We start from the raw sequence: 24,744 nt of genomic DNA on the forward strand, positions 1-24,744 counted from the left end.
ATCACTCAAAACATATTTTCGCTAAAAATAACAGTGTCACTTCCGTCATCCATACCTGATACGAGATTTTCCAGCTTCAGACTCACCTGAAATCGCCTGTGAACGGTCCAGTTGGCCCAGAGCCAGATGTGCGTCCGCCACTCAAACTGCCGGGTGGGTGTGGTCACCCGACGGAGCTCCTTCTGTAGCACCGGCTCCCTCTGAGGGATGGAGGGAGGGAAGGTCAGACTTGCAGTGAAAAAGGGAGTGTTTACCGCAGGTTTGTGAGCAATGGTGAAAACACCATTCGTTGGAGTCGTGTTTTTTTATTGAAAAACAAATCTGAGTAAGACTGGCGTAGAAAGAAACAGGATTGGCCAGATTGATTTAGACAGAGGGGAGCAGACAATGTGCACTGACAACTAGGGGAGGGAGAGCGGACTGGCCAAGCATCGGTGAGCAGGCTCTCCGCAATACCGTTTGTCAGCTCGGTAGCGAAGTCAGCCGATATACGACTTTGCCACACAAACCGAGACCCTCCGACACCTACTTTTAGATATGGAATTCAATCTGTGTATCGCCGTCTGTGGCATCACATACCTCTTTCATGAAGGTGAGGTCTCTCTGGAGGAAGTAGGCCGTCTGCTGGAGACCACTCTCCCGACACAGCGTCAGAGCCTCCTCGTGGGCCGCCCACTGGTGTTCAGAGATGAACCGGCTCTGTACGGGGGGGGGGGGGGTACAAGTGACTACTGCATAGCTGACCGTTGATCTAATTATCTATCCTTTAAAGCTTTTGATCTGTGCCCTGGGCCAACCTTCTTTGACTACGCATAAAGCAGCACATGTATTATATTCTACTCCTAAATATATACCATCGTTATATACTGTCAATTAGATACCTGGCCTCAACAATGTCCGTCACCCGGTACTGACCTCGGCTTCCCTGAACTGTAACCGCACCCAGGCGGGGATGCGGCACTTGACCGGGTGATGGGTCTCCAGGTAGTGCTTCAGGCCGCGCTGGAAGCTGTCCAACTTCCGAGCCACGTTCTCCACAGCCCTACAGCACAGTCAAGGAGGGGTTAGGTCTCAGGAGGCCGGGGTCATGAGTCGTCGCAAAAAGAACAGGAGGGAAACCGGATGCTAGGTATTAGGTGTTAGTTACGAGGGATTAGGTACACGCACATTTACAGAGTATACCAATCAGGGCAACATAATGGTTCATGTACCTATAGAAAAGGGATGGTATCCTAGTCAGTACAGAAAACACAGCATCAGGTTTTCCTAAGCACTAATCCAAATGGCCGAATTCCCTTTCATTACGAGATATCTTATGACTCGCAAGTTTGAGCCCCTTCCCAATTCCCCCTGGTGTGGTATCTCTCGCACCACTGACCTGTGCATGAGTACCCTGCTCTGTGCGTTTTCGGCCAGCAGTCTGCTGACTCCCTCCTCCAGCTGTGACAGCTCCTCACTGGCGTACACGGCGTCCAGTACCCGCCGCAGGTACTCGTCTTGTACCGCCCGGTTGGCACTCTGTGGGGAGAGGAGGGGGGGGGTCATATATGTACATCACCCGCCGGAGGTACTCGTCTTGTACTGCGCGGTTGGCGCTCTGTGGGGAGGGGAGGGGTCATATTATACAGTACCCGCCGGAGGTACTCGTCTTGTACCGCGCGGTTGGCACTCTGTCGGGAGGGGAGGGGTCATATACAGTACCCGCCGGAGGTATCCGTCTTGTACCGCGCGGTTGGCACTCTGTGGGGAGGGGAGGGGTCATATACCCGCCGGAGGTACTCGTCTTGTACTGCGCGGTTGGCGCTCTGTGGGGAGGGGAGGGGTCATATACAGTACCCGCCGGAGGTACTCGTCTTGCACCGCGCGGTTGGCGCTCTGTGGGGTAGGGGAGGGGTCATATACCCGCCGGAGGTACTCGTCTTGTACCGCCCGGTTGGCGCTCTGCGGGGAGGGGAAGGGAGGAGGAGGGGAGGGATATTATGAATTACTGATGGACACTGAAAGACGGCTGGTTTAATGCAGCACAATATAAAATATATCACAAATTCAGCATCATTCAGCTGTGAATAACATGATAATATGTTGTATAATTTTAGGAGAGTAGAAAGCAAACTAGCTGGGCTAAAAAAATGTGGGTACTCAATCTTCTCTCCTGCCTGATTCGAGCTGGTAGCCAAAGACACAATATCCTCTATCCTTCAAACAAACAATCTCTAAGTTCCTGTCTAGACACACTTCCAAACCTATTCCCGCCCCGTCTTACTGCCTGGATCTGTTCATCGCTCAGCTCCTGTCCCTTGAGCTCCGTGATGACGCGCTCCCGAAATGGCGCCAACCAGCCGCGCGCTTCCCGCTCCAGGATGGCGCTTAGTACCGGCACGGCGCGACGCATCACCTCCCTGAAAACGGGGGATGAGAGATTAGAAGGGGTCACGTGAGCGAGAGATAGGGAACCAGGTGAGGTCACGTGGAGCAGGACAGAGGGCCGTGAGACGGTCATGTGATAAAACCAATCATAGGACGGCAATGGTCAGGTGTTACAGGTTGGAGAAAGGAAAAAGGCAGCCAGTCATCTAAAGAGCATTGCCATATTTTCAAGTTGGTACTGGAATCTATCTCGGCATCTGCAGGCATAACTAATATACCTGCTGCCTGCAGTGCATTACAGTCATTTACTCTATATTTTATATGGAATAAATGGGAGGCGTTCGCACCTGTTGAACAGTCGCAGGTCGACCGTCAGCCCGTGCAGGGTGTGGAAGGTGTATATGAGCGGCGGCCGGTCCTGTTCGGAGGGGCGGTACTTCTCCAGTCGGAGGCGCGCCAGCTGACGGCGCATGTAGGCGCAGAGCTCCTCCAGAGCCGTCTCCTGGTCCGGCTGGAGGGGGGGGGGGGGGGTCAGAGGGGTCAGGACACAGCTCCTCCAGAGCCACCTCCTGGTCCGGCTGGGGGAGGGGGGGGGGGGGGGGGGTCAGAGTAGTCATAGGGATTCAGAGGGGTCAGAGGGGTCAGAAGGGCGCACAAATTCTCCAGAACTGTCTCCCGTTTCAAGGGGGTCATAAAAGTATAATTGTACTACGACCCTCCATGACATTGATTTTATGGTGCTCACGTCATTAATTCATAAATAATACCCCGAGCCAATCAACAGATAAGATCAGGGCGGTTAGCGGCCGCGGGCTAAAATTTAATACCATCCATCATTCAGCATCTGCCTTTAATTGGCATGAACATAAATATTCGTCGTGAATTACCTTTTGAACATAAGCTTTGTTAGAGATCATTATCGTACCTTGCAGACCAGTTCGGTCACCAGGTACTTGCACCGCTCCTCCATCAGTTTTGAGTCGAGATTACAGCTCTTGGTGGAGGGAAAGCCCAGCAACACGTCTGAAATATAAAAAAAAACGTTAAGCCAAAAGGCCGAGAAGTGAAGACATTGGGAAGCTGAGATACCAACCGGGCATACACTTTTTTTGATACATTAGAGATTGTTAAGACGAAGATCAAGATTGCCTTAGGAATAATGGTCCCATAAATACTACCCAATCCTTCAGATCAGTAGCCAAATATAACAGTAACACGCTCCTTAGTGTACCGTTATCCTAGAAAAGCTTAGAGACCACTGCTCTAAACGTAACACTACGTAAGTGCAGAGTACCGATCATGCAACGTCCACTTCACTTACCAAGCAGTAGCGTCAGTCCCCGCAGCAGCGACTTCAAGGACCGCCGGAGTGAGAAGAAATGCGAGCCGATCCGACCCCGTGCGGTGATGATGAGAAACCTGGAGCGCACGGTAAAAAAAAAACTATTCAGTTAAACGCACCACGCACTGCCCAGAGTTGACGTGAGTAAACGCCATTCAATAATTCGACTTTTTGTAATTTGAAAGACTCAGTCCTCCACGGTTTCCATTTTGTTCGACCCTCGCTCAACTTGGTACTCACCTCAACTGGTGAGACTTGTTCCTTTTGAGTAAGAGCGTCACAGTCCTGTCTCATCTGGGTGAGACCCAGCTCACCGAGGTGAAAGTGCTAGGAACTCCCCCCACCCGATTTAAAGCACCAAACCCTCTCCCACCCAAGTCTTACCTCACTTGAGTAAGAGACCCCTCTCACCTGAGTGAGAGCGCCAGGTCGTCCTGGTAGGTGATGAAGGACCGCTCGGTTCCCTTCTGGAGGAGCTCGGAGAGACGCCATCGGTGCACCTGGCCGGTGAAGTTCAGAGACTCTACCTCGAACTCGCTGAGAGAGTTAGGTCAGGTCAGGTCAGAGAGGGTCACCGAGGTCAGATACAGGGAATGGAGGTTAGACATCAGATACAGAGGGCAGTTTGAGGCCAGGCGGCATAGGAGGTCACGGGTCAAAAGGGAGTAAGGGCATGTCAATCATTAGCAAGTTATGTCGCAAGAATTGGAGGGTAAGAAACGAAGAAATGGCACACAAAGTGCTGAGAGATTGACAATCATGACATTATTTATTCAAAAGGACGGTTGATATGACGAATTAAAACCAACGAGTATTATCACAGTGATTGTTACAGACAACCTGCAATCTTATTAAACAGTTGAAGCAACGGGCCACATAGCCCACTTCAGAAACTGTAACATATAAGAAACAACAAAACAATGAATCTGGCACATCACAAGCCAGGCTATAACTTACTGACATAGAACACACGTGTCTGATGCAATGAAACAAGGCAATACCAACAAACAACATTTAATTGCGCCAAGCGCACTCAACACATCAGTCTAGCATCTCGATTCAAAGCCTCGACGCTCGATCCTCACTCCATCCAAAACATTGTAAATGTACAACATATTGGTGATGTAAAAAATATATCAAATCATACTCAGGCACAAAGATACGAGACGACAGCACACTGCAGAGAATAAAACTAAAAACATCCCAAAAAATAGGTGATCACACTAAAAAAAGGTCTTGGTTCACAACGGATATTAAAGAACTAGCGACCACCTACACAAACGTCGGATGGTAGCAGCTGGTCCGTCAAAATTTACATTTAGAGGATTATGAAACGCTGCCTTCTTTTATTTCCCGTTTCATTTCCATTGCCAGCTATGCATGCAAAAACACACTAGTACGAAAAGTATGATACACGTGCACAAAATAGGAAATCGTAATGACGAAAAAACGATTATGCTAGCGCCTCGCCATAACAAAGCAATTAGTTACATGCTTTTGATCCATGCTGTTAATGTACAGAACAAGCACAAAAACATTCAGTAGTGGTCAGAGCCGTTTGACCTTGGCCTTGAAAACCACGTGACTTTGAACTTTGAAAAGTACGTGAACATTGACCTACCCTCGTCGTCGAATCGAGCGGAGCTGGTGCGTAGAAAGACGTCGACGGGGCAAAGCCTTGGCCTTGCTGCAGCTGCTGCAGCGCCACAGCACGCACACAGTCCCAACTGTTAGTTACCGCCACCGACCACAGGTAGCAGCACCGGCAGCAGCCCCACCATGCCAGGCAAATGTCTCGGCTTTTGGGACCCATGAGCGATTGGCACAAAGCCGTCTAGTAAGCCGAACGTAAGCAAAGCGTAGGCAGATGGTAGGATTAGAAGCGAGAATGGCGAATCAGAATTTGATTGGGCAAGTCGTATTTATTATGGTAGTTCACATGAATGTTGCCTACAGCAATAAAAAATCTTCAAAAAATAAATAGCTTGATGGCATTTCCGCAGATACATTGGGTCTGTAATGCCAATGTATGAATGAAATTCTAATGGTCCTGGAAATAAAGCTAGATGATTGATCCTGAGAGATTACTGAAAGAAAATGTCACCGGAAAATACCATATCATGGGCAAGTTTCAAAATGACAAGTGGCCACTTCTGCAACCCAATGGCTGGTCAATTTAGGCCCGATGGTATTACCAGGATTTCAAAAGACAATATGGGCCGCTGGAGAACACATTTGCTCTCATTGAAATTGCATCAAACTAGGATGGCAATTGTTTCCAAAGCATCAAAATACACTATTACGAAAAGTTAGTGTGTGAACTGATAGTCAAATGCGTAGACTAACTAACAGATTAAGAGAGTAAAAGAGCGAACACGCGCACACAATGTATGACCCATAACCGACAATGCCTCTTCCAAACCTCTAAACCAACACCCGATTGTCAAGGACACCGATTGTTATATGATCAGACAGACCCACACCATCACAACTCAACTAAGGTCAGGTAACACCACGGTCAGGCCACCAGTCATATTGCGTCACAGGTCAGGCCATCTCAGGTCAGGTAAGACCAAAGAAAGATTAAGTCACGGCAGGGTCAGATTACCAGGAAGATAGGGTCACAACACAAGTCAAAGGTCGGATCGGGCCAGATTAGGTCATTGTAACATTAGGTCAAGTCAGGTCACTAATCAGATCAGGTTACAGATCAGACCACAGGTCAGGTCACGGGTCATGTCAGGTCACTCACCCAGTCTCCCGGACCGAGGCCAGCTGTTTTCCGCTGAGTTTGCGCGGCTCCCCGCCCGAGTCGAGGGCGACTGCCTCCAGCTCATCGAAACACGGCGCGACAAACAGATCTCTGAGAACAAACATGAGGGACGGTACAGTGGACACGGCACAACAAACAGGTATCTGTAAACAAACAAGTGAAAAGGCTAAATGCTAGCGAGCTTGTGGTACACGATGAAAGTGAAGGGCTAATGGATACGCAGATATGAATAGATGTATTGAAGGCTGTTTGTACTTCCCAAAAATTCCACCAAACTGGAATTGTCATGAAGAAAATCAGCAAAACAAGAATGCAAAACTTTGCCTCAAGAAGATAAATCTCACACCCGAGGCTGAGGCAAGGATTTGCGTTCTCGCAACACAAATGGTCTCTCCTAGTGTATCCGTAATGGAAGAAAAAAACAAAACATTTCAAGTCTCAACCAAGCCATACTCAAGTACCAGTATAACGCCTTTTGGGGCGACTAACGGAGCGAGCGAGAGGGTGGGCCTTGCACGTGCGAAATTGCGAGGGGGTACCTCCAACTGACTTGTGCACGGCACCCTACTAACCGGTCTCTAGCGATGTGCCAAATTTGGGCACAATTGGCCCAGCCGTTCTCGAGATCTGGAAGCGGCACCCTGCACGTGCGCACGTGCAGAAAGGGTCCCAACTGACTTGTGCACGGCACCCTACTAACCGGTCCCTAACCGTGTACCAAATTTGAGCGCCATCGGTCCAGCCGTTCTCGAGATCTGGAAACGACCCCTGCACGTGCGCACGTGCAACAGCGCCCCAACTGTGGCACATGGATATGCAGTGCCTAGTGGGTGCCTACCTACATGCCAACTTTCAGCGCAATCGGCCAAGTAGTTACCGAGATATTGCAACAATTACAAAACGGACACCTCTTCGTTTTGCACGTGGCACGTGCATAAGGGGTCACCCACATGCATCAGGAATAGTCCAATACTTGGTAGAAGGAATGAAGCTACCCTACAAAAATTACCGCGTGTAAATCGGTCAAGTGGTTGCTGAGATATAAGCCTCGCAAAAGCGTGACCACGGCCGGCCGGCCGGCCGGCCGCTCATACTCAGAAATTTCCGTTAATCTAAGGAAAGACTACGCTCGCTTCGCTCGCTCCGTAATCATCAAACAGCCGCCCTTCACCTGATGATGATGGGTTTCCGTCGCGCCAGTGAAGACGAGTCCACATCTCTGTGTTGGACAGCCACAGGCGGAGGGAGAATTAGGGGAAACGTCCTCCAGTGGTATAGCGAGTCCTCAGCCACCTGACAACATTGGGGAACGGCAGGGTCAGGGGGAAGTTCCACAGTGGTAGAGCGAGACTTCAGTCACCTAGTAACATGGGAACATCAGGGTCAGGGGAACGTCCTTACATTGGCAGGAGCTGCCAATGTAAAGGCAGGGGACGCCAATTTCCGTCCATAATGGGGGGAAACTTCTTTTTACGGTGGCTTGTCCTCAGATACCTGTTGTTTGAAGTATTTATACCCAATAACTCGACAAAAGGCTGAAATGACGACCAATGCCAGACAAATTCGTGGAATTCATACCCTGTATAAAAAACTACATAGGTCTCAATGCAGCAAAACCTGCAGCTATGTGCCCAACAGTCCGTGAATGTCACTCCGGCAGCTCTACCGTTTTACCCGGCGGCTGCCTCTGGACCATCGATCCTACTCTCAGCGGGGGGTAGGGGGGGGCAGGGGGATGGGGGCGGAACCGTCGGTTTTGCTCCACGCCTAGAGCAATTCCGCCCACCACCACAACACGCGCGCAAACACACATACGCACACACGCTGATATGAAGTGATAGTGAAATGAAACCACCCATATGAAAACTGGCAGCTCGGCAGGCAGGCATACAGGCGTGAAATACTCGCGTTTGCATGAAGCTTGCACTTTGTATGGATTTTTAAATAACTTCACTTCTATGTAAATGCCATAACTTTGCCATAACCCATCCCAAGATATAAACAACAGCTGTGTTGCTTTGTATAATGTGTATCCGGGCAATTAATGGCTAGTTCATTGTCCTCACAGCCAATGCCCTATATAGCTCGTCCCATTCAGCCGCACTAGACCGAACAAAAACATCCCACAAAAACCCCAATCGAGCAACAACGAACGCCTACAGAACACAATGGCACCAAAGGCGGGCTGACGTCATTCCGGGGACACACATGACGTCACTGATGGGACAATGACGTCACGACAGACCCAGTGACCCGGAGAGAAGTCAGCTGGCGGTCGTCCCGGGGGGATGGGGGAAGGGGGGGGGGGTCCGCCCTCCCGGCCAACACAGACTCTGGCGCTGCGATAGCGTGTGGCGTGGAATCCTCTGTAGTTGAGCCAAACTGAGAGGGAATGGCCGTGAGAGGGCTGTCTGCGTTTAGTGCGAGCTTCCGGTGTGGTCTGGTTGCCAGGCTGGGTTTATGAGACTCGGAGAGCACTTCATGGGAGCTTAGATCTTACGCTGTTTGCATCGCGGCTTAGTCAATAGCCGTCACATATGTTTTGGCATCACAAAGAAAAGATGAAAGGTGAGAATCAATCAAAGAGTATTACATATATCGCAAATGCGAAAACACACAAGGCTTCAAGCTCCCCGACATATCCAGCAAAACTGTGTCCCTGAACAGCAGTCATTAGAAATCAGTCAGACATCAAAGCAGTCAGACGTGGTATGCGCTACGAGCTTTCCGATTGAAAGCCAAGTTGAGTCCCTAGTAAGCGCGGAAAAGACAGTAGTTCGCCACTTACCTCCTGTATGTGTTTGACCAGCCGGAGCTCGGCGCTGCTAAGTCCCTCGGTGGGGATCTCGAACTTCACCGGCTCCCGCTGAAAGCACACGATGAAGGTCAGGTCAATGGGGGCCGGCGGGCTTAGTGAGGTCTACGTGAAGTATTGCAAAAAAAGTCGAAAATGACGCAGGACCAAAAAATCATTTCCAGCTTCCGAAGAAGTAATAATTAATCCACTTTCTCCTGACCGTGTGTCCATAATCAGCACGGAACGATGGCATCTCAGATCCGCAATTTGGCTATTTCAGGAGACCCATGAGCCCCATAACATAGTAATCTCATCGACACCGAGCGTAAGGCCCACCCGTGGCATGTGAGGTGAAGATTCCATACAATGTGAACCCGGAAATCGGGCGAACCACTTTGCTGAATCTATCGTAATTAAACCTGAGGACAGCTCGTTAACCCCATATGTCTGGATCAGGCCATGTCACCCGGTATTGATTTTAAGAACATGACTAAATTCCGGTGTCTCAGCGTCTGGTCGTGCTTGGTAGGCGCTTTGCGCTCGGGGTATTGCGTGATGTCGCTTCATCAAAGGCAGGCGATATGGCAGAGCGGTTGGTGGCGCCTCGTTAGCATGATGTGAGGATGGTTCAGAAGATTGTATGGGTTCAGTCTTGAAGGATGATACAAAGAACACTGATATAAAGATACTTAAGAAGTTGTTTTTTATGTCTATGAGATAATGAGCGATACCTATTAAATTTGCTAACACCTAAGAGGTAACTGACGGCACCTGTTACAATTTACGGTAGCGAACAAGGATATGCGAAATACGAATAACAATTAGCAAAATAAAATTCCTTCAATCTAAAAAGCACCCACTACCTTTTCGACTTTCTCCAACCCATTTGCTCTTAACTCCCATCTCACCTCGGTCAGAGTTTGTATGATTCCGCTGGACATGACGACTGGCAGCGTCACGGACGGCTGATGACGTCACTCCTCGTCACACCGGTGACGTCACCACTCCCACCGGTGTGACGTCACCGGCACAATGACGACGTCATCTGACGAGAGAGTTGAGTACAATCGTGGGACGGTAACCGTGTTCACTATTAGCCTCGTCCACCGCGGCGCGCTCTCAGGGTTGGAGGGCTGTCCGGGCGACCACCGCCCAGATTCACTGAGTCACTGCGCACAGGTCACTGCGCTGCATACAGGTGACCGGTCACCACAGATCACATGATCACCAGGTCACGCAGCACACTCCTTCCGCCTTCCTTCGCCCTCTCTGTTGCCTTTCGCTGGTTCGCTTTTATTTCTTGTCACTTATCCCCCTCCACTTTTTTCCGCCACTCTGGCCTTTCCTCCGCCTTTCCTCTTGTCCGCTGCCTTATCTTCTGACTTTTCCGCTTGTTCCGCCTTATCTACCGCCTCCGTCGCCGTCAGCTGTCTCCGCCGACCCGGTCTGTGGGCCGGCGTCAAGGTCAGGTCAGTGCCGCCGGCTACAGACGTTAGGCGATCAATGGGTGACGACAGTCCGGCGGCGGCGCGAGCCTGTCGCCGGGCACAACATTGCCACCAGACACGATAGGAAGGGGGATTTGGTGGTGTTACTAGCGGGGGTATCGCGAACACTGGGGTGATGGGGAGGGGGGTAGCGGGGAAGGAGGGAAGGACATGCCACCCTAACGCAGCTGGGGAAGGGGGAGGGTGAAAGGGAAGATATGTACCGATGAAGGGGTGGTTGGTGGGGGCGGGACGTGAAGGTCAAGGAATGGGATGAAAGGATTGAGGGACAGGAAGTGTGAGGGTAAAAATGGGATGAAAGGTCGAGAAAGAGGAACCAAAAGGATACCAAAGTGGTAGTAGATGGTAACGGTAACCATATAAAAGATAGAACACTTTTACCCAACAATAGTGAACATATAATGGAAGAAAGTATAACATCCGCAATCCGCATGAACCGAAATGCCCTTAAAAGCACAACAAATATACATTTTACTTCGTAAGACCGACCTAGCCAAATTGACCCTGAAAAAAAAAAACGATTAGTGCGGCCAATATAGCCAGCAATAGTAGTAACCACCCTGTAAGTTTCATGCGACACCACCCACTACCCACCCGAACAACAAAAGTCCCCAGTCACGGGCAATGAATTGCGACAGGGGGGAGGGGAAATGAGGAGGGGAAGTCCCTCCCACGATCGAAGTTCGAACGACCACAATGGGGTGCCGCGGACTATGACGCAGACACAGTCGGACTCAGACATCGATTAGTATTATAATTAGACACGATGACGGTAGCAGAGTCGGCGTTGTACTGGATTGATTGGGAGAGAGGAGAGGATTTACAACGGCCCTGGGAAATAGAGCCGAAAGTTCAGACAAGCTCCTTTGGATGAGCTATGGTTTGCGATGGACGTAACGTAAAAACTTGCAAAAAGACTAAATGGATCATAGATTCATTATAGTCCTACACGCTGCAGCCTGATTTCCAGTTTCCAGGAGTGCATGAAAAATGCTGCCTCATAAGTAACAACGACTGAGTTTATTTGTCCTACCGCTAGATGACAGCACCGATAACGCCTGGTGGGTATGCTGCGCCGCAGCGCGTCTTAGCTTGTAATTCTGCCGCTAGATGCCAACACGGACCACGCCTGGTGCGTAGGTTGTACCGCAAGACGCCTCAGTTTACGTTCGTGCCGCTAGATGTCAGCACAGACAACGCCTGAACAGTAGACTGTACCGCAAAGCACAAAAAACAAAGACCCAGACAAAGCGGCTGTATCATTCACATTATCATGCAGATAAAGTCAAAATGGCACACTACCACCCAAGCTGGCTTGTTGAGGACTTGAGAAAAGTTACGCTATGGGTCAGTCACCCAAGCTTCATCAGACGATCGAATCAGACCCTGCTGCCACTCATCAGCTCAGGACTCGGGTGTCAGCCAGGCTCAGCCGTCGTCAAATAGGGGAAGCGGGGGTAACACCGCCCCCCTAAGCTTTTCGCCAAAATGAGAGAATATGTGTGAAGTCTCTTGGTAGTTATTGTCTTGGTTACAATATTTAAACATTTGCTCATGTGTTTTAGGTACTTATTTTGCATGCTCCTAAAAGGTTTTCATGTATCACGACTTTTAAAAATACCTTGCATATTTGCCGCCTACAAATTGTGTGGGTAACCCCGCCACCGGTGTTGATGTTAACCCAACCCATCCCTACGAAAGCTTTTGATTGTTCAGAGATCGCGTGCGATGAGTTTCCTGTCGGTAAGTGGTAATTTTCGCAAATAATCGGTAATGGACACCTAAATAGGTAGGGGAGAGTGGGGCACATTCGTGCAAAAAATGGATAAACCCATATATCTGTTCTTTGGTTAGTGCAATGGCAAAATTGTTGATTGTAGTATGGAAAGGAACTATTGCAGATAGTTTTCCTCTTTAAAAGTTATCCTATAAAATTATTGCTTCCATTAGAAAAAATGACTTTTATTAACTCTGAACATTTGCACGAAACTGCCCCACCTATGGGGCACATTCGTTCAAGAGATGGGGCACTTCCGTTCACCCGGCAAAATTCGAGAAATTACCGGGCATTACCAGAAATTTACCAAAGGAAATTGGCAGGGGGTCATTTCACTTGATTCCTTTCGACAAGAATGCATTGCACAACAAATGTAGAAAGAATGGGCTGGCCAACAAGAATGTGCCAACTGCCGGCCTCCGTGACCTCGCCAAGTTCGCGTGAATTGCTCGTCACGACGTCGCAAGCAGTCGAGACTGAGTCAGGCGAGCGTCATTAGAGAAACCTATTACAGATAAAGTCATAAATCGCAAAAACTAAAAAAAATATGCACGAATGTGCCCCCAGGCAGTGCGTACACGAACCTGCCCCACAACGTTATTAGTAATATTATTTCAAAATTTCTTTTTGAAAAAATGACACTTTTTCAACAAACAAGTTTGCAGCAGTTCCGTGAATAGAGTGGGCTTCTTCACCCCCAATTTTGAAAAGCTGAACCACATTTCCGAGTCAGGATCACGAAAATGGATGATATGTGGAAAGCTCATGAATATTACAAATTTGCGATTTTATCAAGCATGACAGCAGGTACAGTGTTGTCTTCTACGGTGAACGAAGGGCGGCAATGATAGACATATTTCCATAATTTACCTTGAGCTCGTGCAGTCACTCGTGTTCCCATAAACTGCTGAAAACGAATGTGCCCCATGCACGAATGTGCCCCACTCTCCCCTATAGGTTCATCAGCTGTTTGCCAGTTTTATACAGCTGGCAAGTGCTTGGTCGGGATGCATGAAAAATATAAAGTAAAAAGTCAAATAAGCTGCTTATTCCCGACTTAGGAACATCTACGAACATAAATAAAGCGTGTCTTTGGAATTTCATCACTTATCACGCTACGAACAGGAAACACCGCAACCTCAATTGGGGTAACACCGCCACGGGGTGGCGGTGTTCCCCAATAAGTGATCACAAGCAAAAATCGCCAGCGGCAAGAATGTACTAGTTACTACACGGTTCAAGCAAACCTATCTTACTGGACAAAGCCGATTAGTTATTTTTCGATGTAATCAAGTAAATCAAAATGAGTCTCTACTTAAAGACATTCAAAAGTGCTCCCAACTCATCGAATTTTTATAAGAGAACTAGAGGGACAGCATTACGCGCAGCGTAATGAATCAATTTTCATTAAAATCGGCCCAGTAGCGGCCGAGTTATACCCAGAATAGATGTTGCGTCTCCTCCTGGGCGGCGGTGCTCTATTCCGGTATTCATTGCCAAAGGTCAGTGACCTTCCGGCTCTGATTTCACCCAGTTTTGCAGCGAAGAAACTGAGCCTAAGGCGCGTGCTCTCTGCTCGGCGCCGGCCGCGGCCCAAAATCCCGCAAAGATGCGCCCGCCACGTGCAAACCACCGAACCCACCCCCTCCAAAATTTAATAGGTACGACAAACAGATGCACGCGCCCGACTTAAGTCGAAAATTTCAACCGCCTAGCCCGCACCGTTCCGGAGCAATAGCCCGCCAAGCGTGACTGACGCGTTACATACATACATACGTACAGACATTTTGCTTTTTATATATGTAAATGTGCATTTTTCTTTAAATGCCACAATGAGCTTCGATTACACTGAAACACCGGAACACAAATCAGAAGACGCTTACCTTCGTGCGGTTAATAGGAAATAACGGATTTTTACACTTTATAGTTCATACTTTCGCCGCCAGATGGGGTGGCGGTGTTTCCCACAGTGGCGGTGTTCCCCCCGCTTCCCCTATTCATACATCAATGCAGTGTCCCAGCCCCAGCATCGATCTCAGCCAAATTGGTCAGCTCAATGAGCACCAGAATTCGAAATAAATCCAGATTATCCAGTTCGAGAAGTCATGTCACGTGAGCAGAACATCCAATAAGGACCTAACTAGCATCGCCGATGCTGCATCGACCTAAAACGTGGACCGATACGACCTCCCTGAAGCCTGAAAATGCCTTCTAAACCCGGCCCGAAGCTTCCAGCTCAGTCGTGAAGGTGATAATCGATTGATTTCATCGGTTCCAGGGAGCGGAAAGGCGCGGCACTCAGAGGCCCATGGCTTTCAAATCATCACCATGGACATTGGGCACGCTTACCAGCTGCTCTACATCGCCCATGGATAGACAAAGGCTTGCTTTACTCAAGCTGTTGCCATGACAGCTCCTGAAAAAAGTGTTTTAGCAAGCGTTGCTTTTCCCATGCCATTCCAATGAATGTTGTACTGCACTTATCGAATGAGGAATTTACAAGAAGCAAAAGTTTATCAGGATCTTAGTGCCTTGTGTTTCAGCTAAATAAAGTTCATTTTCTAAATAATCTCCGGCTGTTATAAGGAAAGACCTCGTAGCAAACCAACGGCAAACTCTCGCTTCCCAAAGGGATACGGCCACTTTAACCTAACACTGAATCTATAGACAGTTCACGCTACCATTCGATTCAACCTCAGCCCATCCCATCCCCTCGCCGTCCCTCCCGGCGCGTCGCCCCGGGCCGGAGATGACGTCACGCCCCCGCCCGCTGGCCCTGTGCCAGGTCACGTGACCGTGGCCGCCGCCAGCCAACTCTATGGGTCACTGGAGCTTCCCGTGTGGGGGTGCCCGGGGCGCTAGGCTAGGCATGAAGTCGGAAATGCTGAACCCCAGACAACACGGTACCGTCAGATAGCTAGCTCGGGAGTCCAATGTGATTGAAACAGAGTTGAACAGCTGTTATGGTACAGCGCATGAGATCACCAATGAAGAAGGTGATGTCACGCCGCATTATATTGAAGATTCGATTTCATTCAGTTGAAACGGATTAAACAGCTTAAGAAACGTGCGATGTTAAACAGAAATTAGACTTCAAGAAGCAAATTATAAAAAGCTTGGCAGAAAAGATTAAAGGGCTTGTGCGAGCCAATAATGTGCTGATCGACATATTCCGTGCCGGTTTATCTCAAAGTCACTCAGGCTCGATATTTATGAGCTTGCGTGGAAAGTTCACAGGCAAGTTCGTAACCTTTTCAGTCAAGTGCGATGAAAACTGCAATAAATTCAGCGGGTAGCAGCCATCTTCATACTCCGCTAGCAAGTAATACCGTAAGAGGAAAATTGCATCGGTGGAATCCATCATCGTTACATAATTCGCGAAAGCATTACTTTATTTATCAGACGTCAGTTTAGTTTCAGAATGTTACCGCAGCTCTAGCGAATATTATTTTTCATCTCCCGCCGTATCAGGTTATCGTAAGGATGTTGGATGACATCATATTTTATCTGAGAGCATTCCCTCCACACCAATAACACATGTCTCATGAAAAAAAAAAACAGCATCAAGCCACACCACAACACCCGGCAAGGTCGAGACAAAGCTTCGTGATGTCGCTATACCAATGTAGCAGCACCCAGCATTCGGCAGCCTAAGACGACCGCTGAATTAAAATCAAATTAAATAAGAGCCGTGGAGCTCTCTGAAGGCCGCCAGACGACACCAAACACGATAGGACAGATCTAATTACGCTCTAATGCAGACCGAGCCGCAACAGGATTCACTCTCGCCGGGTGAGCTTGGCTAAATTAGCTCAGTTGAGTTAGCTCATTCGGTTTACTCATTCTCTCTCCCATTCTCTAGTTAAGATTCGAGTTAGATTAGCTCGTTCGGATGAGCTTAATCAAATTAGCACAAATCGGTTGGCTCAAATCAGTTAGCTCAGATTGGGAAAGCCCAGCTGGGATAGCTCGGATGGTCTAATCTTCGGATTACGTTGATCCAGCCACCACGGAAAATTAACTCGGTCAGGCTAGCTCGTACGAGATAGCTCAGTCAGGCTAGCTCATCTCACTCGGCCCAGCCAACCTCTGTGTGCTGTATGTTATTTGTGCCACGGTCGGGCTAAGTTATTCTCCGGTCGGGTGGAGACACCGCACCGCGGCCGCAGACACGTCAACACGCAGCTGTCCGGCGGTCGATCGGTGGGGTGTTTGGAGCGGCTGAGACGGAGACGGCAGAGGCAGGGGAAACGAGAAGGTGTGTCAGAGGCCGAGGAAGGTAGAGGGGGCAGGAGAGAGGCGTGGGAAAAAGGGTGGAGGTTACATGCGGGGAGGACAGAAGCTGGGGAGGACAGAGGCTAAACGCGGGCAGGGGAGGGGCAGAGGCATGGAGGACAAGGGCGGGAGCGGCAGCGGCTTGGAGGGTGGTTGCAGAGTGCAGAGCAGGGGAATGACAGCAGCGATAAGGAACAGATGCCGGTAGGATGAATGCGGCGAGTTCAGAGGATAGATAGATAGATAGATAATGTATTAAGACCTTCCATAACATGGATTATATAGCGTCTACGTCAGTACAAAAGTGATGGTTAAAACACATCAATACAATACACTTCGTGTGATAAAAGGCGATAAATGAGACAGTAAAAAACGGCCGTTGCTATAAAATCGCACCCAATCTAGGTGAGCTCCAGCTACATCGTAGCATTCAGAGCCTTCACCGCACGGTAGAGGAAACTGCGCTTGGCAAACTCAGTCCGTACTCGGGGTAGCTCAGCCTGCCCGCTCTCACTGGCGCGTGTGCGGCGAGAGGACACATCGGACCGCGCCAACACTCGGCGGCGCAGCATCTCAGGAGCGTCGGGGCAGGTGATGAGACGGCGCATGGTGGCAATGTCACGTTCAGCTACCATCTCCTCGATACTTAGCCACCCTAGATCGCGCAGCGATGGCGTGACGTGTTCACGTTTGCCGAGGCCGGTCACAATGCGGACACCGAAGTTGATGGCCTTTCGCAAGCGCTGCCTTTGGGTTGCGTTACACCCTCCCCACACTGTTAAACAATAACGAATGTGGGGGAAAACGAGACACTCTATCAGAAGTTGCCTGACACATTTTGGTAGTTTGTGCCTATTACGCGCAAGACTCACTAGCACACAGTAGCACCGTTGGACGACTGAGCTAATGTGGCAGCTCCAAGACAAGTGTTGGTCAATGACGACACCCAGGACTTTGACACTATCTTTGGGAAAAATTTCATCGTCGCCGAAGTGAACGGCAAAGTCCGAACGGACTGTCTGACGGGAAGATCTTAAAATGGTCATCTCTGTCTTAGTCGGGTTGATTTTAAGCCGATTTTGTGTGAACCATTTGAGTGAAATAGCGAGAGAGCTTTCGATGCGCGTTTTTAGTGCTTCAAGGTTAGATGGGATGTCAGCGTCAAGGAATTGGGTGTCGTCAGCATACATCACGATCCTACCATGAGGTATGTGTTGTGGCAGGTCGTTCGTGAAGAGGATGAACAGCACGGGGCCCAAAATGGAGCCCTGGACCACTCCATGCGTAACATCCAGCGAGCACGACCCGCCCCGCACAGTCTGCGTACGCCCCCGCAGCCAGGCTGCGAACCACTCGCGCCGCACACCGTACCACTCCATCTCCTCCATCAGAGGAGCTTAGCCCAGGCAGTTTAGATGGGGTAGTCGGATAGGCACTACCACCGGACGGCGCAGGCCGTACATCTAACGCCAGACAGATGGTGCGAGGGAATGGCTCGCGTGCTCTGGGTACCAATGAGACAGGGAAGATATAATGGGCGGGGTGAGACGAGGAAGCCAATGCAGAGGCGAATAGCATGCTACGTCGTTGTCTATGGTTGGGCTTATCGGCCTTCTTGGTTCCAGAATTATGTCCGGCAGGTTTCAAAGGAAACGAATCAGCACCCTCCGAGATTCTTCTCCAAAAGTACGAAAAGTAAAGGGAAAATAACATGATTGATTAAGTAGAGTGCCGCAAAACATTTACAGTAACACCACCCATCACTTTCTCTTATTCGCAAATGGAAGTTTCCAATAAAGTTAAACTAAAAGTTTCTCAGTTTTCCCTCCGCTTGCGCTAAATCAAGATGGACAAGTTGTAATGCACATAGCAAAGCATCTCTCGTAGATTTTACTCCGAAAACAAAGTGAGATCCTAGTTTCTTTTGGTCAAGAAATAAGAAAACGGCTTGGACGAAAATGCAACTTATGTGCCGAGCTGTGTGCCCTAAATCTCTCCAAGAATTACGACGGTCAAGGAGTTTGAAGTTTTCATGAAGCAGCCGCACATTTTATCAGAGACAGTGACCTTCCACTAACAATGACAACTCCAGACGCTCTTAACATGAAACATTGGGTGGAAACCAAACCATTGTCTCACAGCAGAAGCCACCATTTTCTTACAGCAAAAGACAATGATTAAAAAAGATGAATGCGCAGAGCACGGACTCATGAATAATGTTAACGACCCAACACGAAGCATCACGATCAAAGAGATCACGATGAAAGCTTTCTGGGAACTCGGGGGAATCACCAGCCTCCGTGGCAGATAACATGGCAAACTAAACACGCAATAAAAGGCGGGAGGATCCCCGTCAGCGGGAAATTGGCTGGATGTGACAGTCGACATACCGAGAAAGACGGGAATGTGGGGTGACCAGCCAAAGAATTTGGCACTAGCCTGTGTGACTAGCCAGCGAACAGTGGAACTTGCATTACTTTGTCAGTTTAGGCTGCTCCCCAAACTCACAGAGAACGCATCTAGCCTGCATTGACTTGTCCGATTGGCTCCTCTGATTGTTATTTACGTACATTTACGTACTGAGGCTTTGAAGCACGCCCACCGCTGAGATCAATTTGTGCCCGGCTATTTGATCACTTTCCAAAATACTAGGCGCAGCAGTCTATCTCACCACGATCGACCATCGAAATCATCCTGATCACCCAATTCACCCACCAACCCACTACTACTGATAGCTCAATAACACTCACTGGACCAATCTCGTTCCACCTGCTTCGCAAGCTCACACACAGTCACGTGACCTCGTTTCAGCCACTTTACACGTCCACCTGATCGGTCACGTGACCACATCCGGCCGCCACTGATCTAGCACGTACCATACCGTAAGTCAGGCGGCTCTCCCGGTCACACCCGAACCAAGCTAACGCCCGAATAGCTCGAACCCCTCCCCATCCCCCTGGCACGTGCCTCTGTGGCTCAAAGGACGGCTCAGCCCTAGCGATGCTGGGCATGTATCGATAGAATGTGGTCCGAATTTCAGCCTGTGATGCTGCTTTAGGTGGGTTAAAGACTGACTGAGACTTCAGAGCATTCTTTGAAGGAGTGACCCTGAATTTCTCAGGGTCTCATCTGCACTTATCGACTTAGATGGTATGTCGAAAATGAAGGGCTGCTCTGCTGAGTTCTGACTGATCACTCAAATTTCAAATGCGCTCCGTCCATGTAAGGCAGCAGAGGCCTTATCCATCACTTCAATTGAACAAAGGCATTATCCCCGGATCCTGACCCCTGCCGTCGCTGTCTGCTCCCTACAGTTCAGTAAGGCAGCACACCCCTCCATAGCACCCAGTCCTCTTGACGTGCTCCTCTTTCCAGTTTCCACACCCCTTCTCTAGGATCCCTCCCTCTGGGTCCTTCCCCCCCCCCCTCTCTCTCTCTCTCTCTCTCTCTCTCTCTCTCTCTCTCTCTCTCTCTCTCCCTCCCTCCCTCCCCCGTACTGATAACCAGCCACCTGTCAGCTAACGAAAAGCCAGTAGCCACGCACCGACCTAGTACTCCGACCAGCGTGGTTTGGCCAAAGTACAAAGGTCACCCCCCCCCCCTGTTTGCATGATACGCAAGTGGTGAGTACTGCTACCCCTCCCCCCTCCATGTGCCGCCCGTGGTCAGCTGGCCACCCCGTCGCTCTATCCTCCCTCCCCGCTCTACCCTTGGCAGGACTGGCCTACTGCCAGGGGCGTTATCAGTGCTGCGGTCAGCCGGCGCAATGAATGGGAAACGCTAGAGAGGACCTCGGCGAGGCTAGAGCTGGGGTTGGAGCTGGCAGCTGCTTGGAGTGGCCACTGATTGGTTGTCCTCTCTACACTCTCTCCCCTTGCCTCCTCTGCTCTCTCCATTCAGTCAGGCAGCGCAGAGGAAATGGAAGAGATTCAACGGAACTCTAACAGAAGGAGTAGCGAAAAACCGGTAAAGTGTCCCCAGATATTTCATTCAAATCTTCTCGTTTATAAGCAGACAGCGACAGACACCTAATTCACCGAGCTTTCGAAGACATGGGATACTGAATGTGAATGGCAGCTAGACAACAAACAAAAGTGAAGGGAACAAACGATAACCAATCACACGCCAAGAAACAAACGACAAACAGCCATGGGTGGAACGTTTTTCGGCAACAAACAGCCACGAAAAAAAACTCCCCAAACAAACATTCAGAGACGGAAAGAACTCCAACAGAAAAATCCAGTTGCAGGAAAATCCTCGACAGCAAATTCCAGCCCATGGAAGTCTCAATTTACTCGAGCACCACTCAATTCGTGCTGAGTACACCGCTTCCATTTCATGATTGCTTTTCTCCCCTGGGGAAGCTCTCTAAGTGACACCACCGGGTTACCGACCCCGTCACATCCTCGCCAATATCCATATGAGTACCTCACTAAGCTTTTGCGCACCCAGTGGGTTGGTGGAAGTTCGTGCGAGCTGACGAAATCCCTGGGGATGGGAGGGGGGGGGGAATTGTCGCGACGGGCAGTGGGCCCGGAAAGGGTAGCAGAGGACAGGGGAGCCTGTCAGACTGGAGGGGATATGTCGGAAGAAGGGGAGGTGCGTTGGAGGCCCGGTTAGGGAAAGGTGTCTCGGGGGCATCCGCGGCGAACATCAAGCTCAGCTCAACCGAAAGGAGCTTAAGCGGAAAAAGAGCTCAGGAGGGGGAAGGGGCGAGATAGGAATGAAGCGGGGATCAACTAGAGATCATTGAGGGGCAGGGAAACGACAGTGACAATGCTTGAGGCGCCCAGAAGGCCGGCGTAGGCGTTGGTGTTGAAGAGGGCAGGAATGACGGTTGTTGAGCAGCCCGCGGGTGTTGTCAGGGGTTTGGGCAGAGACAGGTTGTGTCAGGCGCGGATACAAGGGGGGGGCCATGGGGGCCATGGCCCCCCCCCCCTTGGCCGATTTTTTCAAAAATAAAATAAAAAGTTAAAAAGCTGAAAAGGGGGCCTCCTGAAAATAAAGTGGCTATTCATGTTGAGATGTTGCCTGAACAGCTAGATAAGCTCAATAGACGCAGTTTTTTTTGGGGGGGGGGGCCAACAAGTGGGAAGATGGGGCCTCCAACAGGTGGGATTATGGGGGCCTCCTGGTTTCTAATGGCCCCTCCCTTGGAGATTTTCTGGATCCGCCCCTGGGTTGTGTTGGCGGGGAGGTGGAGAGAGCGGCAGGCAACAATGAAACCTCGCCGAAATGGTTGGCACGCTCAACCACCCCTCCCCTCCTCTCCTTCCCACTCTGCCAAAACTGTGAGCGGACAGCTGTTAACACGAAGGTGAGAGGCCAATGAACACCACACAAAGGATAGCAACAGGGCTGATTTGGAGCGAGGCGAGTCGCTGCCACCCCCGAGGGAAATGGGGATTAATTCAGCCAGGCTGGGCTGCAATTACGACGGAGCGGGGGTTCAGGAGAAACAAAGGAACCGACTCACTGGAAGACACAGTGGTGTAATTTATACAGGCTGTTACCGTGTGTTACATGGTAGAATGTGTGTCGCATGAGAAGACATCGCACTCGATTTACAAAGGCAGGCTAAACATGTTTTTAAGTAGTCGGGTGTTCTTGTTGCGAGGTAGACAACACAGGATTTAATAAATAATTAACCTAAGACGCACCAGGCCAGCAGAAAAGTGCAAACTGCGGCTATGATGTGCCTACAGTGAGCAGCAAAAGCTCTTCACACCACTGACCCTGCTCCCACTGCAGCACCTCAATAGCGAGCTTCAACAGCCTCTATTGAAGCCAATGTCGTCCCCTTACCGCCTGGCTCGAGGCAGGGTGCGTCACCTCCCCTCCCCCTCCCCACCCCCTCCCCCGCCGAGCGGCCTCTGCCTGCCTGGGAGGTGGTCCGGCCCTCTCCCCCTCCCCAGACAAACAGTCCCCCAAACACGACGGTAGTGGGCTGGGATGACCTACCTTTGGAATAGCATGGCTCAGTTCCACCCCGAGACAAAACTAGATCACAACAAAAGGAAGATTCGAACAGGCCGAACTCGGGACCAAACCTCAAGTGAGAATCGAACCAGACCAAATCAGACTGGACCACTGGTATCAAAGACCGCACCAGACCACACGTGTCGTGGATCAAACAACAGTGGACCAGAGCTCAGCTTGGTCTAAGATATCAACGTCTGATGGCTTTCCGGCCGAGACAGGACGAATAATCCCTGGGTAAGAACTAAGAAATAAGACGATTAAGTTCCACTCGCTTCTCACTCAGATCTCGTTCCCAATCCACCCTAACTTACCTTGTCCACTGAGGTCGCTTATCCTTCAGCCACTGATACTGTCACATCACATCCCCGGGACGAACTGGCAACTGATCAACCAACTTCCAACAAGCTTTCCTCTCGCTCCTCTTGCCACCCGCCTGTCTTTGAATCTCAGACAGTCAAAACACATCAAATCCAAACTCTTCCCACCACACTCATCTTTCTGCTCGCCCACCACCACCGACCGCGGCCCGATTCCGCCTGAGGCGATAGCCGCGGGCCGCCGCCGCCGACGACGACCGAGCCGGCGGTGCCGTCAGCTGATCGATGGAGACGACGCAGGGGCGGCGCCAGGCATCGGAAATCGGGGTTCGAGGGGCGGGAAGAAAGTACAAACAGGGAAGTGGTGTGATTTAGTGTAATATAGAAAATAGTTTTGGTATGTGTGTAAAATTAAAGTCTATGCGAAAGGGTTTCGGGAATGAGCTACACGCAAAAAGGCCGGGTTGCATGCCGATGATTTAGATCAAGGGCGGAGGGGGAGGGGAAGCGACGGAGACGGACAGGACTCGGTCAGGGTATGCAGATGAGAATCAGATGAGGTGTAAAGATCGACAGGCAGATGGAGGTTGGCAGAGAACAGGAATCACACGAGATAGAGGAGGAGGAGGCAGGGAAGGGGAAGTGGAGGGAGAAGGCGAGGGAAAGTGAGAGGAGGGAAGGTAAGGAGGGAGGACGAGAGGGAAGGGAGGGAGAGGAAGAGAGGGACAGAGATACTGTAAGAACAATGTTGGATGAGGGCCTTTAAGAAAACAGAAAGGCATCCGAAGATGAAGACGGCACGTGACAACTCAATAGAAATGAGCAGCATTTTCCCCGAAGCCAAATACAGGCACCCTGACCAGCTATGAGTTCCAGTGCCAGGAATCCCATCTCCCAAGGGAGCCACATTGTCAGTGTTTTATAATCTACCAGCGTCATCCCCCAGACCAGAGGCAACTCTGCATCGAAAAGTGATTCACCAGAGCGGGTAAACGAGATACTGACACGAAGGAAGGGGGAGATGGAACAGAGAAACCATACATCCGTTAGTCAGGGGGTCAGGCGAAGATGCGAGACGGCTTGGGAGACGAAGCCGATCACAATTGCCGCAGACGCTATGTCCCTTGAGGACGCTCCGTAAAGAATATAAGCACTAATCACCATACAGATTTGATACCGTCGTTGATCAAGAGATGATCCTTGGATTCCCATAAAATGAATATCAGAATATTAACAGGAAGACAAGAAGGTTGATTAAGCCGGCTTTGAACAGGGTGCACCGCACTCAATACCCACTGTACCCATCAAATAAACAGGCGATAATCAGGCATGTCATTACCTCAGCAGTCCCAAGACGAGCCCAATATTCCCAGCTGATTCAGCCCGAAAACCCAGACCACCACCCCACCCCGTGGGGGCCCGTTGGGGAGATCTGATGACGTCACCACAGCCGGGGCGGGATTTGGCATCTGGCCAGGACCCCCCCCCCCCCCCCCGCCTCCCCCCAGGAACGCCCACCCGGCCCTCATCCCGTGGTGGTGAGCACAAAATGAGATGATTAACATTGCCCAGCTGTCGGCCAGCCGTGCAGACGAAACACGACACA

General features: G+C 50.2%; 1 protein-coding gene across 1 annotated transcript; it reads right to left on the reverse strand.

Annotated features, from left to right (window-relative positions):
* Positions 1–86: 86 nt before the first annotated feature.
* On the reverse strand, positions 87–23,355 carry LOC122376327 (the record flags this gene model as incomplete). Its single annotated transcript, XM_043356141.1, has 15 exons — positions 23,133–23,355; positions 10,188–10,725; positions 9,271–9,348; positions 7,654–7,775; positions 6,462–6,572; positions 5,331–5,405; positions 4,121–4,246; positions 3,689–3,786; positions 3,293–3,390; positions 2,715–2,878; positions 2,264–2,399; positions 1,379–1,518; positions 916–1,042; positions 580–699; positions 87–200 (listed from the first exon to the last, which is right to left on the reverse strand). Coding segments are annotated over exons 2-15 (1,542 nt in total), but the record flags the coding sequence as incomplete, so codon positions are not given.
* Between the last annotated feature and the right edge of the window lie 1,389 nt (positions 23,356–24,744).

Source organism: Amphibalanus amphitrite, unplaced genomic scaffold (assembly GCF_019059575.1).
Source record: "Amphibalanus amphitrite isolate SeventyFive unplaced genomic scaffold, NRLGWU_Aamphi_draft 002102F_arrow, whole genome shotgun sequence".
Classification (NCBI taxonomy): Eukaryota; Metazoa; Arthropoda; class Thecostraca; order Balanomorpha; family Balanidae; genus Amphibalanus; species Amphibalanus amphitrite.